At 24.8% G+C, this 15,160-nt stretch overlaps 1 protein-coding gene across 1 annotated transcript in view; it reads left to right on the top strand.

Moving 5' to 3' along the window:
• Positions 1-15,160, top strand: part of LOC105366264 (uncharacterized) — a 28,403-nt gene that overhangs the window by 12,835 nt on the left and 408 nt on the right. Inside the window, exons 8-10 of the mRNA XM_011504646.1 lie at positions 1,122-1,450; positions 1,810-2,120; positions 10,863-10,920. Coding sequence (XP_011502948.1) covers positions 1,122-1,450; positions 1,810-2,120; positions 10,863-10,920 — 698 coding nt within the window. The remainder of the gene's footprint in view (positions 1-1,121; positions 1,451-1,809; positions 2,121-10,862; positions 10,921-15,160) is intronic.

Consider the following 15,160-nt stretch of genomic DNA (forward strand, 5'->3'; position numbering starts at 1 on the left):
TTAGTATTTTTCTTAGTAATAATATAATATGAAAAACGGTTGGGATTAACTAAATTTCTAAGCAATGTTTATATTTGTATTTCAATTTTTTAATTAAATCAAATATATCGATTAAACACTATTAAAAATTTGATAACATATATATTGAATAACATACGTCCAACAGCTTAAGATTAAATAAATTATTTTAAGTTCGTTCAAGTTTTTTCGTTTTTTTTTTCGTTCACACTCCATAAATTTCAAATACTAAGAGAAATTTTTAAAATAGTTATTTCTTTACTACTCAACTGTTCTGTTTTTAACTTAAGCATCTGCAACTAAAACATATTTATATAGAATATTTATATTTTACTTCATTTTGAATATAATAGAAAAACACTAGAAATATAAATAAATATATTAATTTAAAAAAATTAGATATGCACTGCAAAAAGAAACATTAAATGACAATATATACTTGTCACTTAATTTTATATATATACTAAATAATATAAAATTATAATACAATATTATTATTATACCATACCATGGCTAAAAAATTTTAATAAATCTATAATATTAAGAGAAACTACTTAGTATTATTACAAATCCTAAAAAATTACACTTTTTAATAAGATTATCGAAGAGTATTTTATCGTAAAAATATCTGTCAAAATAGGTGTTAATTTTATAAAAATATTTTTGTTAGAAGCTGTAAAAAATGAATACTTCGAATTTCAATATACATTTTTTTACATAAAAATTAATATTATTATATTTGATCAAATACAATTAAAAATTAATATAATATTATGTATATTAATTTAATTAATAAATACACTGGTTTTTTTAAATTACAAAAAATTTTGAAGAAAATGATTAATTGAGATACAAGTATTCAAATAAATATTATCGTATATTGTATTATTATATATTATAGTTTTTTCAATCAAATTCTTATTACTTTATATTTTAAATATTTATCCTATACTTATCAAGGTAATAAACATTTTCTCATATTTTTTTAAAATACCGTTCAGATAGCAATGTAGCCCGGAGTTATCAAATTAAAAATAAATAAAACAATCGAATTTATGCAAATACGAGTTGTGGTCCTTTAATAATTGCAATGATGTGAGTAGGTACCGGTTGAACGAAGGACACTGCCAACAGACCTTCCAGGTCCATCGCTACGTCGACCTTTCACCAAGCGTCAAACATCTTCGACCGACGCCTGTTCTTCAGGTTGCAATGTTAATGTTGGTGGAGGTCTAAGCGGAGGGGGAAGTGGAAATGGAGGTGGTAATATTGTCACCACAGGTTCCGCGATGCAAACAAGCTGCTCCCTGCCGGAGACGCCAGTATTCGCCCGCGGCAACGACATACCAAGGACACCGCAACATACCGTCGGAAATCCAACACAGCCGCGTAGACAACCCGGATGGTATGCGCCTACCACCGCCACCACTGGGTAAATGCTTGCATTATTTATCCGTTTATTTGCGCTTGCCTACTATATTATTTTTATATTCAAGCCATTTTTAGGCCTATTTAAAAAATACACTTCTTTATCGAATGCTGTAGTATATTTACGAGATTGAATTTGTAGATAACATAAATAGTTGCGGAATTCATATTGTTAATTTTACACGGAACATTAGACTACTATTTCGCAAAATATCCGTACGAATATAAATTGTTATCGTAACTAAACCAGGTGTGTATGATCCGCGAAGCGCATTATTCATTAGTGAGTTAAAAATCAAAAATATAAAGAAATGAGCTTTTGATTAGGAATAAAATAATGTAAGAGCTTATTATCGCCCATAGATATAGAAGAAATAACCCCGGGTTGGAACAGGCAATAATCGGAACGGAGTTACTGCGACTTGCGGGTGGCCCGAATCGCGGTTGGTACCCGACGCGCAAATCTAACCAACCACGGCCGGCTTCGATCGAACACCTCGAACGTCTCAACTGCGCCTATGATCCGAGACTCCTAGGCGCCAGTGAGCAGAGGAAGCCCCTGACCCTCCCGACTAACATCACGCCCAACAAGTACTTCGGCCAAAGTAAGCACAGCTCCGCCTCCAGTACTCGTGAGGCACTACGGAGGGTTACTAGCTTGCTCATCAAGAAAGGTAAGTGCCGGGAAACGACAAGTCTACGTCGACATCTCCCCTATCGATCGATCGGCCAGTGATATAATCTCTGCAAAGCCACTACCACTCATCGCGAAAACTCCATGACGCAGTGTCAGCTACCCAATCTTATTCTCCCCTTTCTTTTCTTATATTATCGAAACATTGAGCCGATGCTGTTTTTTCCTTCTATTGTTGTCGCGAACTCCAAAAACATTAAAAAAAATTTAATAAATATTTTAATGTTTGCTTATACTAATGCCTGTCTATTTGATTCGTGAAAATTAAAGTAAATTAAAATAAAAATAAATACAAATAAAAACTATTTTTTATCGAGTTATTATATTTCAAATTCGAAAAAAAATATTTTCTAATTAATCGAGCGAGTTATTGTGACAGACTATTGTTTGTTACACATTAATAGCAGGCATAAAATAATACTAAATTTATTTGTAATCCCCTAGGTATATTGTTTCACATTATATTTAATATTTAATTCAGTAGAATATTAATTATATATTTATATAAAAAAAACCAGTCGATTCATAACAAAGCCTATATCAGTGTCGTGGGTATGTATAGATTTCTATGCTTAAATAACTTATTCTATATAGATTTATTATTAACAAATAAATCATGTACTGCAAGTGTGCACATTAAATACACTGCATGTGTTATATTAAGTACATTCTTAACTTTAACTGATCATATATTTTTACAAAATATAAAACAATATTAAGTGAATGGGAAATTATTTAAAATCTACTTGAAGCAATTATTGAATAGTAAAAAAATAGTTATATATTTATTTGATTACATCTTTATGATACAACAATTTAAATTTACAATAATTTTAAAAAAAATTAAAATGTTCATAGATAATATTAAAGGAATATATTCAACATAATACATTTTAACATAATAATGACATAATAAAATTATGAAAATTTTATGAAATTGGTATTTTGTTTAAAAAGCGTTATAAATAAATAATAATAACGAAATTACAAATATAAATCTATAAATAGAAATAAATATCTATAAAAGACATAAATGAAATAAATAAAACTTAGAAAATAGGAGAAATAAAAAAGAGGTACCCGTGCGTCGATATCGTAGAAAATGAGTACCGTCGGTCGATAAAAACGCTTGCTAAGATCTACACATTGGAATTGTGCGTGTCATAGAAGAACGTTTGTAATTTTTTATCATTTTTGACACTCATGTTAATAAAGAAAATCTGGAAGCAACACATGTATCCGCATTCTCGGTATCCAAGACAACTTAATGCTGAACTATCGAAGATTGCATCCTGGGCAGAATAGGATAAGATACCAGCTGACTTTCAAACAAAACTTGTATTAGTATTATTGTATACTTTATTCATTCTTAGATTTTATTACATTTTATTTTTCAACTTTCGAGTAATAGCAAACTTCATTTGAGAGAGGGGGGATGAGAGTGATTAAGTGAGTGAATGTATAGCACTCATGAGAATATGTAACGTAACCAAAAGGAACTAATAAAAAGAGAACGCGAAAATTCGTTACGTCAACGTTATGATAATTACGTCATGATCATTTATACCATTTCCTGTCATTGATCAATTAATATGATTTATAATTAATATATTGCTCTGAAATATCACAAAGCAATACAATCTACAATTTTTTAAATTATTCTTTGTATTTTAATTATAATTAAATGAATTCTATATAATACAGTTAGTACTTTATGAAATATAAAATTGCTAAATAAATTAATCGACTGTACCTGATACATTCATCTTGTATGTCTTATAACGAAAATGAGTCATAGGAATATGAGCAAACTTTAGGAGCCTTTGTGATTACATGTATATTTGAAATACAATGTGACTCACTATTCCGTGTACATCCGCTGTATGGATTATATTTTAATTTTTAGAAAAAAATTAATAAAAGAAAAATTTATTAATCAATAAATTTTTAATTATGGGCGTAACAAATAATAACAAAAAATGTAAAATAATATTTTTCTTCTTTATACTCCTTGAATCTTATTTTCTTATATATTTTTTAATCATAAAAATTTGGATGCAATATTTGTCCAGTTGTATAAATTGAGCATCATTAAATGAATGAACATTATTATTTTTCAAATTTCAAGTATAAATCATTTATTGCAAACTTCGATAAAAGAACTGTTACATTTATTTTATATCATCAAGAATTATGCATAACCACTAATCGTATTTTATTGAAGTGTAGAAATGAAGCTGCCACTGAACGAAATCTTAAGCTTCAAGCAAATTAATTCACTCATTTATTTGACCATAAAGTCGCACATGTTAAACAATGCCTCTCTCTTTCTCCCCCCCCTGCCTCTCCCTCTTTTTTCTTATAAATCGTTTATTTATAGAGATTTGGATATAAAAGGCTTTGGAAAATACTGTAATTTACTGCTTTTTACCTCACGAACTCCCTTCACATTTATTTATAAGAACCGCCACTGAATCGAGAGAGCTTACAATTGGTAAGCTGATTCCGATAAAGATCATTTATTGGAAATACTATTGTTGAAAATTAGTCACGTGCAGTTAAAATGTTATGCTTTATAATTATCTGTTTATGACAATACATCTCATATGTTGAGATATTGTTGCTATCATAGAATAATCTTTAAAATTTATTACTTATTGTTTATATTTTGTTGTCATATAAACTACTATTTATTATAATTATTGAAACATATTAGCTTGTAGCATAATTAATAAAATAAATGATATATAATAATGATATAATCTTATAATGTAAGAATGTTAGAAATTAGTTTGTCATATTTATAAATAAAAAATTTCATAAATTCGTTATAACTTATGTCAATGCTGGCTGAATTTGAGTAAAAGAAAAGCAAATTCTGAAAAAGTACTCTGAAAGAAGAACAAAGTAGATATTTATATATAACACAATAAATCAGGTAGTTAAGTTGTCAGAATATTTAAACACTAATCAGATATTAAACGCACTTTTGTTTATTATTTATTTACATAGCCCAATTTGGAGAATTAGTTTTGCAACAGGAGACTCATAGTCTTTCTAACATATTCATTGGCGATTTAAAATTATCTCAACAAGAAATAGATAAATCAAGATAATAAAAATAATCGGATATTATTAACTTCGATATAAAAAAATACATTGTTATATCTTAAAGGATTTGTCGAAAATAGAGATAAACGGGATTCTATGTTTGTAAGCAATGAATTTCAGTGTGCATGGCAGATCATTCATTCCATTATAATTATTTCATTTCATTTCATTTCATTCTAATTTGTAAAACAGTAACACCTTAATTATCTGCTAATAAATATTTATTTAGAAAAAACGAAGCCACTTTTTATGATATACAACGTAAGCATCAAAGTTTATGTTTATACAAAAATATAAAAAGAATATGAACCAAAATAATATTTTCGTAGAAAACATTCGACGGAAAGATAATTTGAGTTCATGAATTATGTTTTATCAGCAACATGATTTTCACTGAACACGTAGTACTAAGCAGGAATATCACACCTATTTTTTCTCACACTCTTGGTGCACGTATGAAAATACGGTTAGCACACATCAACGCCAATTGTTTCAATTAAAAGAACATAATCGATTTCTACCTGCATACGAGTAACACACGAGGTGTGCTTTTGTATTATTAGCACCTAGGCTCGTACGCATTCTATTATTGGCTGTATCTTCTTATTTTAATAGAAATGTAGAAGTTTTTAACTTAAGCTATTTGATCAAAACCAACGGGGTCAACAATCGAAGACAAATAAGAAAAATATATCTGAAACGTACTGCTTATATTGTTTTATTGACGATATGTAATTTCATGAAAAATTACAAATTACAGATATATATACTTTTTTGATAAATAGATAAATACAGATAAATATCAATATACTAGATACATAAATAAGCTAAGCTGTTTGATATGATATATGTATTTTTTTTTAAGTTTAAAGAAATGTTATTTCTTATATTATTTCTTTTAAAAAATGATATGCTTTAGTAGATCAATAAAAATTTGTTTTCATTAGGTATGTTCATGTTATTTCATCAATAATTCGTCGGATGATTTAAAAATATTTTAAAAAGTATCTGATAATATAGCTATTAAATGTTGTTGTTATTAAATATAGCTATTAAATGCTGCTTTGTTCATTAAAACCATAAAATGAAAGAAATGAAAAAATCTAATCTTTCTGATATTGAAAATAAAAATTGTTAAATATAAATTAATTTGTGTTAAATATTGAAAAAAAAAATAAATAGAAAGATTAACAGGTAGTTTAAACACTTTAGAATATACAAAAATATTTTTTTGCAGAAACTCATACGCTACGAAATTATGAATGTGTATTTTGAAGTATCGAGAACCATGAAATATAAAAAAAGATAAATCACTATTTTTTTTAAATATGATATTTTTTAAAAATATGAAAGTTTTTCTTCCATTTTTATTCCGGAAAACAAAATGTATTTATTATCAAAAAATTACAAATTGTTTTAATTAATATGCTACTTTTATAATAAATTACTATTTATTTATGTTCAGTTTTTAATTTCATTTTTAATTCATTATTAATTTTGTGAGCATTTAAAATAATATTAATAACAATACCTGTATAGTCTTGTATAATATTATAAAACATTTTATAAAAAATATATATAAATTTTGCAAATCCGTAATAATTACATTGATTTTTTATATTTGAAATATGACGGTCATCTTAACACTTCATTCAATCGTATTGTCTATTTGATATGAATGATTATCATATATTATTGCAATAAATATGCCATTTGAGATATTCAAAAGTGCTACTAGTAATCTTACAGTAAATGACTCAAGCAGAAATTCTTCAAACAGAGCCATGCAAATACAATTGACAAATGGGTCATATTAGTTTTGCTTGTTAAGACACGTCACACTTATAACAAAAGAAAATGAATTATAACAAATTCAGTATTAAACTTTTTATTTCTACATCTTATTTATAAAACACTATTTACTCATTTTATTATCAAGCATAGGTAGACATTCTTGTAAAATTTCAATATACTTGATTAATTTACAAAATAATAAATTTGATGTTTATTGTAGTATATCATAGTTCTATAATATAATATTATAATAATATTTTGATTATATAATTTATACAAGATAATATTTTTCCACTTACTTGATCATATTATTGCGATTCAATTTTATTGATAGAAAGTGATAAGTTCTGAAGAATACTGACGATTATAGTATCATAGCAAGCAATGTTATATCATAATCATCTTTTTGATTGGTAACATTGAAATATTGCATATAGTAGGTTGCTCATAAACATTGCTTTTTAAGAAGGCATTAAAAACGAAAATATATTAAACGTATTGTTACTATTTAATTACTTATTATTAAGATGATATTAGCGCTATGTTAGTATGTTAGTGTAAAGTAAGTATTCCAAAATAAACTAATTAATTGCTTAATTTATTTAGGAGAACTATAGTAAATTGATTATGAATTATAATAAATTAAAAAATTAATTATTTTAAATCATCCACCTTTACTAATGGATATAATAGTAATATTATCATAAGATACATTGTAATATTTCATTTTCATTATAAACTTTCATTTTCGTTCTTATATATATATATATATATATATATATATATATATATTAGAAAGTTAGCGTCTCCTAATATTACAAAAAGATAAGCTTTTATCAACTTGTTTCAGAATCTAATTTTATTCATACAACTATTTATAGATGATATTCTGTTTTTGTTAAATACGTATGGCATATTATATATCGAATGAATAAAATTAAATTCCGCTCTCATAAGATTGGAAGGCAGTAACTTTTATAAATACTTTTTAAGAATTTTTTTAAATAAAGCTAGATCTGAATGTGTACATTTTAATTATTGAAATATATATCTTTGTAATTAAACTATTATATACTCAATTACTATTGAATATAAAAAATTAATTATATTGTTTTTAATAAAATACTAATTTATCTTTCTATTTAATTTAATATAATTTTTTATTGGTAATAGTTAATATATTAAACTTAATTATATTAGTTTATTATTTTATTTTGCAAAATTCAATAAAAATAATAATAATATAATTTAAAAAATATATATTGGATATTTTATTGAGCATTGAAGAATAAAAATTATTTTTAAATTCCATCAATTTGAAATTGAAGATAAATAATTTTTTATAATTATCACATATTTCAATAAGGATATGTACAAGTATACCGTTTTTTTTACGTTTTTGAAAGAGGATGGGGTCAGATTCCTTAATTTAACTCATTCATCTTTATTCGTTAGGAAAAAGACGACGGTATTAAATTTTACAAACAGGTTCGATAATGATAGTAGACTACTAATACTAAAGGATAAAAATCATTTTATATCCTTGATCTCATTTATTTATTTAAAGGGCTTAAATTTTTATTTGAAAAAGTCTATAACTACATATTATTTTATTAGAAACTCATGTTAGTTAAGAAATGAAAATATTATTATTCCCAATTTCAAAGTTATATAGTTAATAATTATTCAATGTATTGGTATAATTAAATTAAATCAAAATATTAAAATAAATACGTATGTTTTAAACGTAAAATAGATATATATATATATATATATATATATATATATATATATATATATATATAACTGATACGTATTCACCGAAAATAACTAGTTAGAATACCTCCCAATTTATTATTTTTAATGAGTTTAAAGTTATTTATCAAATATTAAAACTTCTATTTCAGAAAATTTAATTAAAGTTTAACAGAATACTCAATTAAATATTTATTCTACAATATTACAACAAATATTTAAAATATATCAATAGTAAGCAAATGTATATAACAAAAATAAGTAGCAACCATTTCCATCTATTGATGAGTTAAATATCAGATGTTTATGTATTTGATGTAGTCTCTCAAAACCTTTATATTGATTTTAGGAATACTGTAAATAATGTCGCTTTACCTTCATTTGATTTAACTTTACAGAGGTTTTTTTTTTAAAGTGAATAAACTACTTTAATGTTTTATTACAATTACATTTTATATGCTTAATTACAATGTTAATGTTAACTTTATATCTTTTTAAAATTAAGTTAATACATGACCTATTGTGTAGAGACCCTATTTTGAGTATTAAAAAAAAAAAACAGAAAATCATGTAAGAAAAAGTATATTTTTAAATAAATATATCGTTCATTTTTAAATATTAAAAAAATAATATATAAATATATTTAAAATTACAAAACTCTTAACAAATTAGTAAAAATGAAAATAATTGCGCAAACAGCAGAATTTCATAAAAATCAACGAATTAAAAATGGTAGTATGAAGTACGAATAGATTATAGGTATACATTTCGAATGTAAGATAAATATAAAAAAATACATATTTAAGTTAATTTAGAAATTTATGAATATTTTTTTCAAGTCTTTTTACAGTTTATCTTTTAAATCGCATCTTTATTTTTTTACTAAATTTCTATTAAAATATTTTAAAATTTCAAATTATTGTGAAATATATTGTCAACTATTATAATGTATAAATATGATAATAATACGTACGAAACAAAATTATCCGTAGCATAGTTTCTATTATTTCATCTAAAATAATAACGCTTCTCCATTTATCAACTATTGCAAATTATTAAGTATGTAATGCTGTTTACTAGCGAATGTGGATGAACAAATTACTATGAATATCCAATTTGGTAATTTTGTAAATTTTTTTTGGCAATTCTGCAATTTATAAATACATATTATAAAATAAACATAGATCATGAATATTACATATATATTCTGCATTAAATTTTATTAATTTACAGCGACTTTTTATAATTAGGTTTATTTCATTTATATTGTAATTTTTTATTTTACAATAAATATATTTAAGCTAAAGTTTTTGTTGTGATCCTATATATACATGCAAACATACCGTTTATGTAATTGTCTACATAATGACAAAGTAAAATTTACTTCAGGGTACTAGTTAAACCGACTGCACTAAATAATTATTTAAATAGATTTGATTCCATGTTTATATCTTTAATATAACTTTAATATGATTTTAAATTAACTTGGTATAATTTAGTGTTACTTTAATAATAAAAATATTTTTTTGAGCTCAATGTCACAAATTTTTATAGTAACATGTTTAATTTCTATTTTCAATAAGATAAACAGATTGGATCTCTAGGAAAAGAATTTGACGGATCTTTTTCAACATTGACAACGTTTATATAAGTAAAAATGTTTTTAATATCGCATGCTACATTCATGATGAGATATTTATTGTTTATTTGACTGAATTTTTCATGATATTTTAATAACATTGAATTTCGTTCAGCAACTAATTCTATGTAGAGCCGTTTAAACTTATACTATGGATTTTCTAATTAAATTAAAAATATGAAAGTAGTACATCCGTTTTTAAACGAAATTTATAATTAAATAATGTATATTTCATGTAAATATTATGGAGATTTTTCATTTTATAATCTTTCTGTTTTTCATTATTTTTATCTTGATATTTATTATTATTTTTTTCTTAAATTTATACATTTATACTATTTATTCATTTATATTTTTTTGTTTATTTGACTATCATATATGAATTGGTATTTAAGTAATGCATTTTTAATTTTAATGTTTCAGGGGGTGGAAATAAAGATGGGAAAAATAGCAAGGACAATCTTTCGCCATCCGGTCCTTACGCTGGTAAGTTATGATTAAACGTGTCCGCATACACGTGTCTTACAAAATGAACAGCTCCATTTTTTTTTTAAGACCAGGCATTGGACTATATTTTTTGTGTGATATTACGTTCTCAATTTTAATTTTAATTAAATTACAAATATTATCTAGAATATTCTCTCTCTCTCTCTCTCTCTCACACACACACACACACACACACACACACACACATACCTGCACTACATGTGCACTCTGGTGTTAATACTTAGTAGACTAGTTTAAACATTGTTTATTCAATAAATAACTCACTATGATAATTATGACAACAATATTATTTTTAACGATCCATTCCTTAGTATCCATTACTTATTATGCAGTAATTATTTCGAATACTACATATACTATTGAATTTATAAAATAAATTTTTTATAATGTTTTTTATTCCAATATATAGCGGTTCGTAAACTGTAATTTAAAAGAGCCATATAATGTGACGAGTCACGTCCAAAGATAAAAGTTGATCAATATACGCTATATAAAGCCGAAGTATTTACATTTACTCGACATTGTAGTTGCAATGAAACTTGTCTATTAAAGATAAAGCAAGTTATTTTGGTATAGTAACCGATTAACGCGAAACAAAAGAAATAACTCAAATACATTTTTCTGGCGAAAATTTGTTAAAAAATAATCTGGGCATTCCTTTCTGTACTTATCTACTATCTATTTATCCTATTCCACAAGTAGTACATTTTCAAAAATATAACAGACGTAGTGTTATTAACAATTTCACCCATTATTTTACGTACATGAAATCTATTAAAATATATTGTCAAAGGCTAATTAACATGAGATTAACATTATCAATTTTTAAATATTTAAAAAATTAAGGACTTTTTTCAACTTATCAATTTCTTATTCAAATTAAGTTTGTCACCAATATACGTTTTATACATACATTTTATATATGTTTTACATCAATATACAAATTTGTATATTACAATACAAAAAATACAAGTATTACAAGAATCTGATCTTGAATCTAATGTTGAATTAATAAATTAATATAAGTACTTCTGTTTAGTTTATCATTCTTGATCACCTCATTTTTTCAAATAAAAAATTGCAATATTATTTTTAAACTTGAAACATTACCTAACTTTTTTTCAAAACTGAATTAAATTTAAAAGTATTTGAATATAAAAATATTATACATATGTTACTAATGTACCAAGTTAAAGATAAAAATAAAATTTTCTATCTGAACATTAACTTGAAAAATTACTTCCTTCTTTGCAACAATATTGTATGTAAATCTATTAGAATTTTTTAAATAACTATTATTAAATGTGAGCTCGCTACAACTTCTTTTTATAACTTTGTAAATACCACTCTAAAAGTTATAATTTAAGATTTAAAAGTTGAGCTGTAATTCTAAAAATAAATTACAATTTTGCGAATCTGTAACATGTTATGTGTTCTTATATTATCATAAATTTTATCAATCGTTAAATAAACATTGTATGAAAAATCAAAATTTATACGTGTTTTATATAATAAAGTCAGATTGAATAATAGATTATCGAATTGATAAATAAAATACATATGTTTATCTTTGTGAAGAAAGTATTTTAGAATGATGTAGTTAATTGAATATTTGAAGATATTAATAAGTATATTACATAAAAACAAAGAATCTTTTTAAAATCAGATTTACGATGAGTGTTTCAAAATTATATAGAATTATGTATATCATTACATTATAAAAGATTTAAGTAAGTACGGAATTAAAAACAAATATAGAAGTAAGGTGGAGTATAATAGTTAATAATCGATATAGTTGGGTGTTGAAATATTATGCTTAAAAGTTCTTACAATTACTCGCTATAGCTGTTTGAATTAAATTTCACTGCGATAGCAGAACTAACATTATTTACATTAGTTATTAGATAATATAATTAAAGGCAACAGAATTATTATTTTACTTATGTCGTGTTTAGCAATTAAGTACGATCTTTATCCCCATAGAACAAATTGTGTTAATAATACATTTCACGTGTAATAAAATAATAGTGTTACCCTCTACTCAATAAGATTATTTTGATTTCAGTACAGCTTGGAAAAATGACAATTATATTGTTTATATTAAATTAAGTTATTTGATATTCAAGAGCTACAAACATTTTCCGATCGACATTCCTGTCACGTCATGGCTCTACACTCAAAGTATAGAATAAATAAAAATCGATGTTGAAGCTTATGAACAGTTATGAAGACTCGACCACAAGATCCCAGCTAAAGTAAATATTGAAACTTGGTTATTTAAGTCACACTCAGAAAATTTTTTCGACACTGTGTTCGAGGACCGAATTTAGTAAGGAACACAGAGCCAACGCGCGTGTGATTTCAGTCGAAGCGATTCAAAATATCTTCTCTCCCAGCAACGGACTCCAATGATACTTCGTTTCCTCCACGGACATCGTACCTATTAATATTGCACGGTTATTTTTGAGGGGATCTCTTGTTTCGGCCGTGAAGAGTTGCTGCAACACTTTTACATAATTTTTTATGTACTTTCTCGCAATTTCTTCTTTCCTTCTTTAAGTTGCTCGTTCATCGACAAAGAAATTAGGTAAATATCACGATATACGAGTACTTGCAACTTAAAACGAATTCACCTATTTTTAAGTACTTATTTTGAACGTATTAATGATTTGTTGCATATCCAATAAACAAAATTATAGAATGAGATGAGATATATTTGTTGTAATGTAATACAAAAAAACTATTAGAACATTATTCAGTCTTCCATCACCGTATCAAGATAATTCTTTGCTATATTTCAACTGTTATAACAGTTTTGAAAGCTGTGCTTCTAAGCAATGGATGGTCCTACAATATTTACAATATTTTCCAAATAATAAAAAATTAACATGGATATTATTAATTTAATATTACCAATTCAATATATTTTTGGGCACTTCGTGGCTAATCAAAACTTACGAAACAGTGAGAACTATTTTATTACTATTTTATTTTAAAAAAAAATTCTTGACATCACGAATTAAATTATGCTTGAATTTAAAAAACCCGTTTACACATTAAAATTATCTATCAGAGTATAAACAATTTTAATAGATTATTGTTATGTACAGGACATTAATTTTAAAAAACTCTTAGATATAAAAAATAATTTCTGCATTTTTGTTTTAAAATTAAAAAATATATAGAAGTATGTTTAAATTAACTGATTTTATTGCTTAACAATTTGAATAATTAGTACTATATCTACTTATATAATATTGCCGGCAATGTATTAAATGCAAACGCCTTTTTTAAAAAATAATAAAGAATACAATATATATCTACTTAATGAGTTACGTATATTGTTAATTTAAATATTAAAAGTATTAAGCAAATCAAGACAAAAATTATCGAAATTGAAGAATAAGTTAGTATTGATAGTTTATAAATACGTATTAAAATTTTTTAAGATGAGTAAATCAGTCGAGTAATATTACATCAAATGAAAAAGAAGATAGCGAATTGATTGGAATGTTTCACGATGCATACAAAACAGTAATATATGAAAAATTACCCTAATATTTAAAGAATATCATGAATTGTTGTTATCGTCAAAAATATGTTTTCAAAATGTTGCTGCTGCAAATGAATTAACCCCGTAAATCATGACAGGTTGTTACTATTCTTTTTCTCTTAATGAAGATTAAAGATACCGTCAATAGAATATCAGAGGCAATTACGATGGTTGAAATCGCTTCGTACAATCAAAATGAAAAGGGAGAAGGGAAGAAGTGTCCTGAATCTTGAAAGTCTGTTATATTAAATATGTTGTTATTATAGCATCAAGTCGTATATAGACGCATATTTTAAAACTTCCTAAAAATATTTACTATTAAGCCAGAATAGAAGCTATTTTGGATTCAAACAGTTTCACTCCAAGACACTCTAGTTCACATTCGATATTGACAATGGACAAAAACGTAGCATAAATATTTTATGTTAATTGCATTTCATAAGTTTTAAACGTAAAAAATAAGTGGAACATAAGAAGCCTATTTATCTCTAGCAATAGATCTATTAGTAATTTAAAAGAATAAATGATTCTAATATAATTGTTCAATTCATTGTTGTATATCGAATATTAAATTAGCTAAACAGGAAATTCGATTGTTTTGAACTTATTTAAAAGTTAAATATTCTGATTACTCCATCATTTTAAATAAATTATTAATAAC

The sequence above is a fragment of the Ceratosolen solmsi genome, unplaced genomic scaffold (assembly GCF_000503995.2).
Source record: "Ceratosolen solmsi marchali unplaced genomic scaffold, CerSol_1.0 scaffold58, whole genome shotgun sequence".
In the NCBI taxonomy this organism is placed as follows: Eukaryota; Metazoa; Arthropoda; class Insecta; order Hymenoptera; family Agaonidae; genus Ceratosolen; species Ceratosolen solmsi.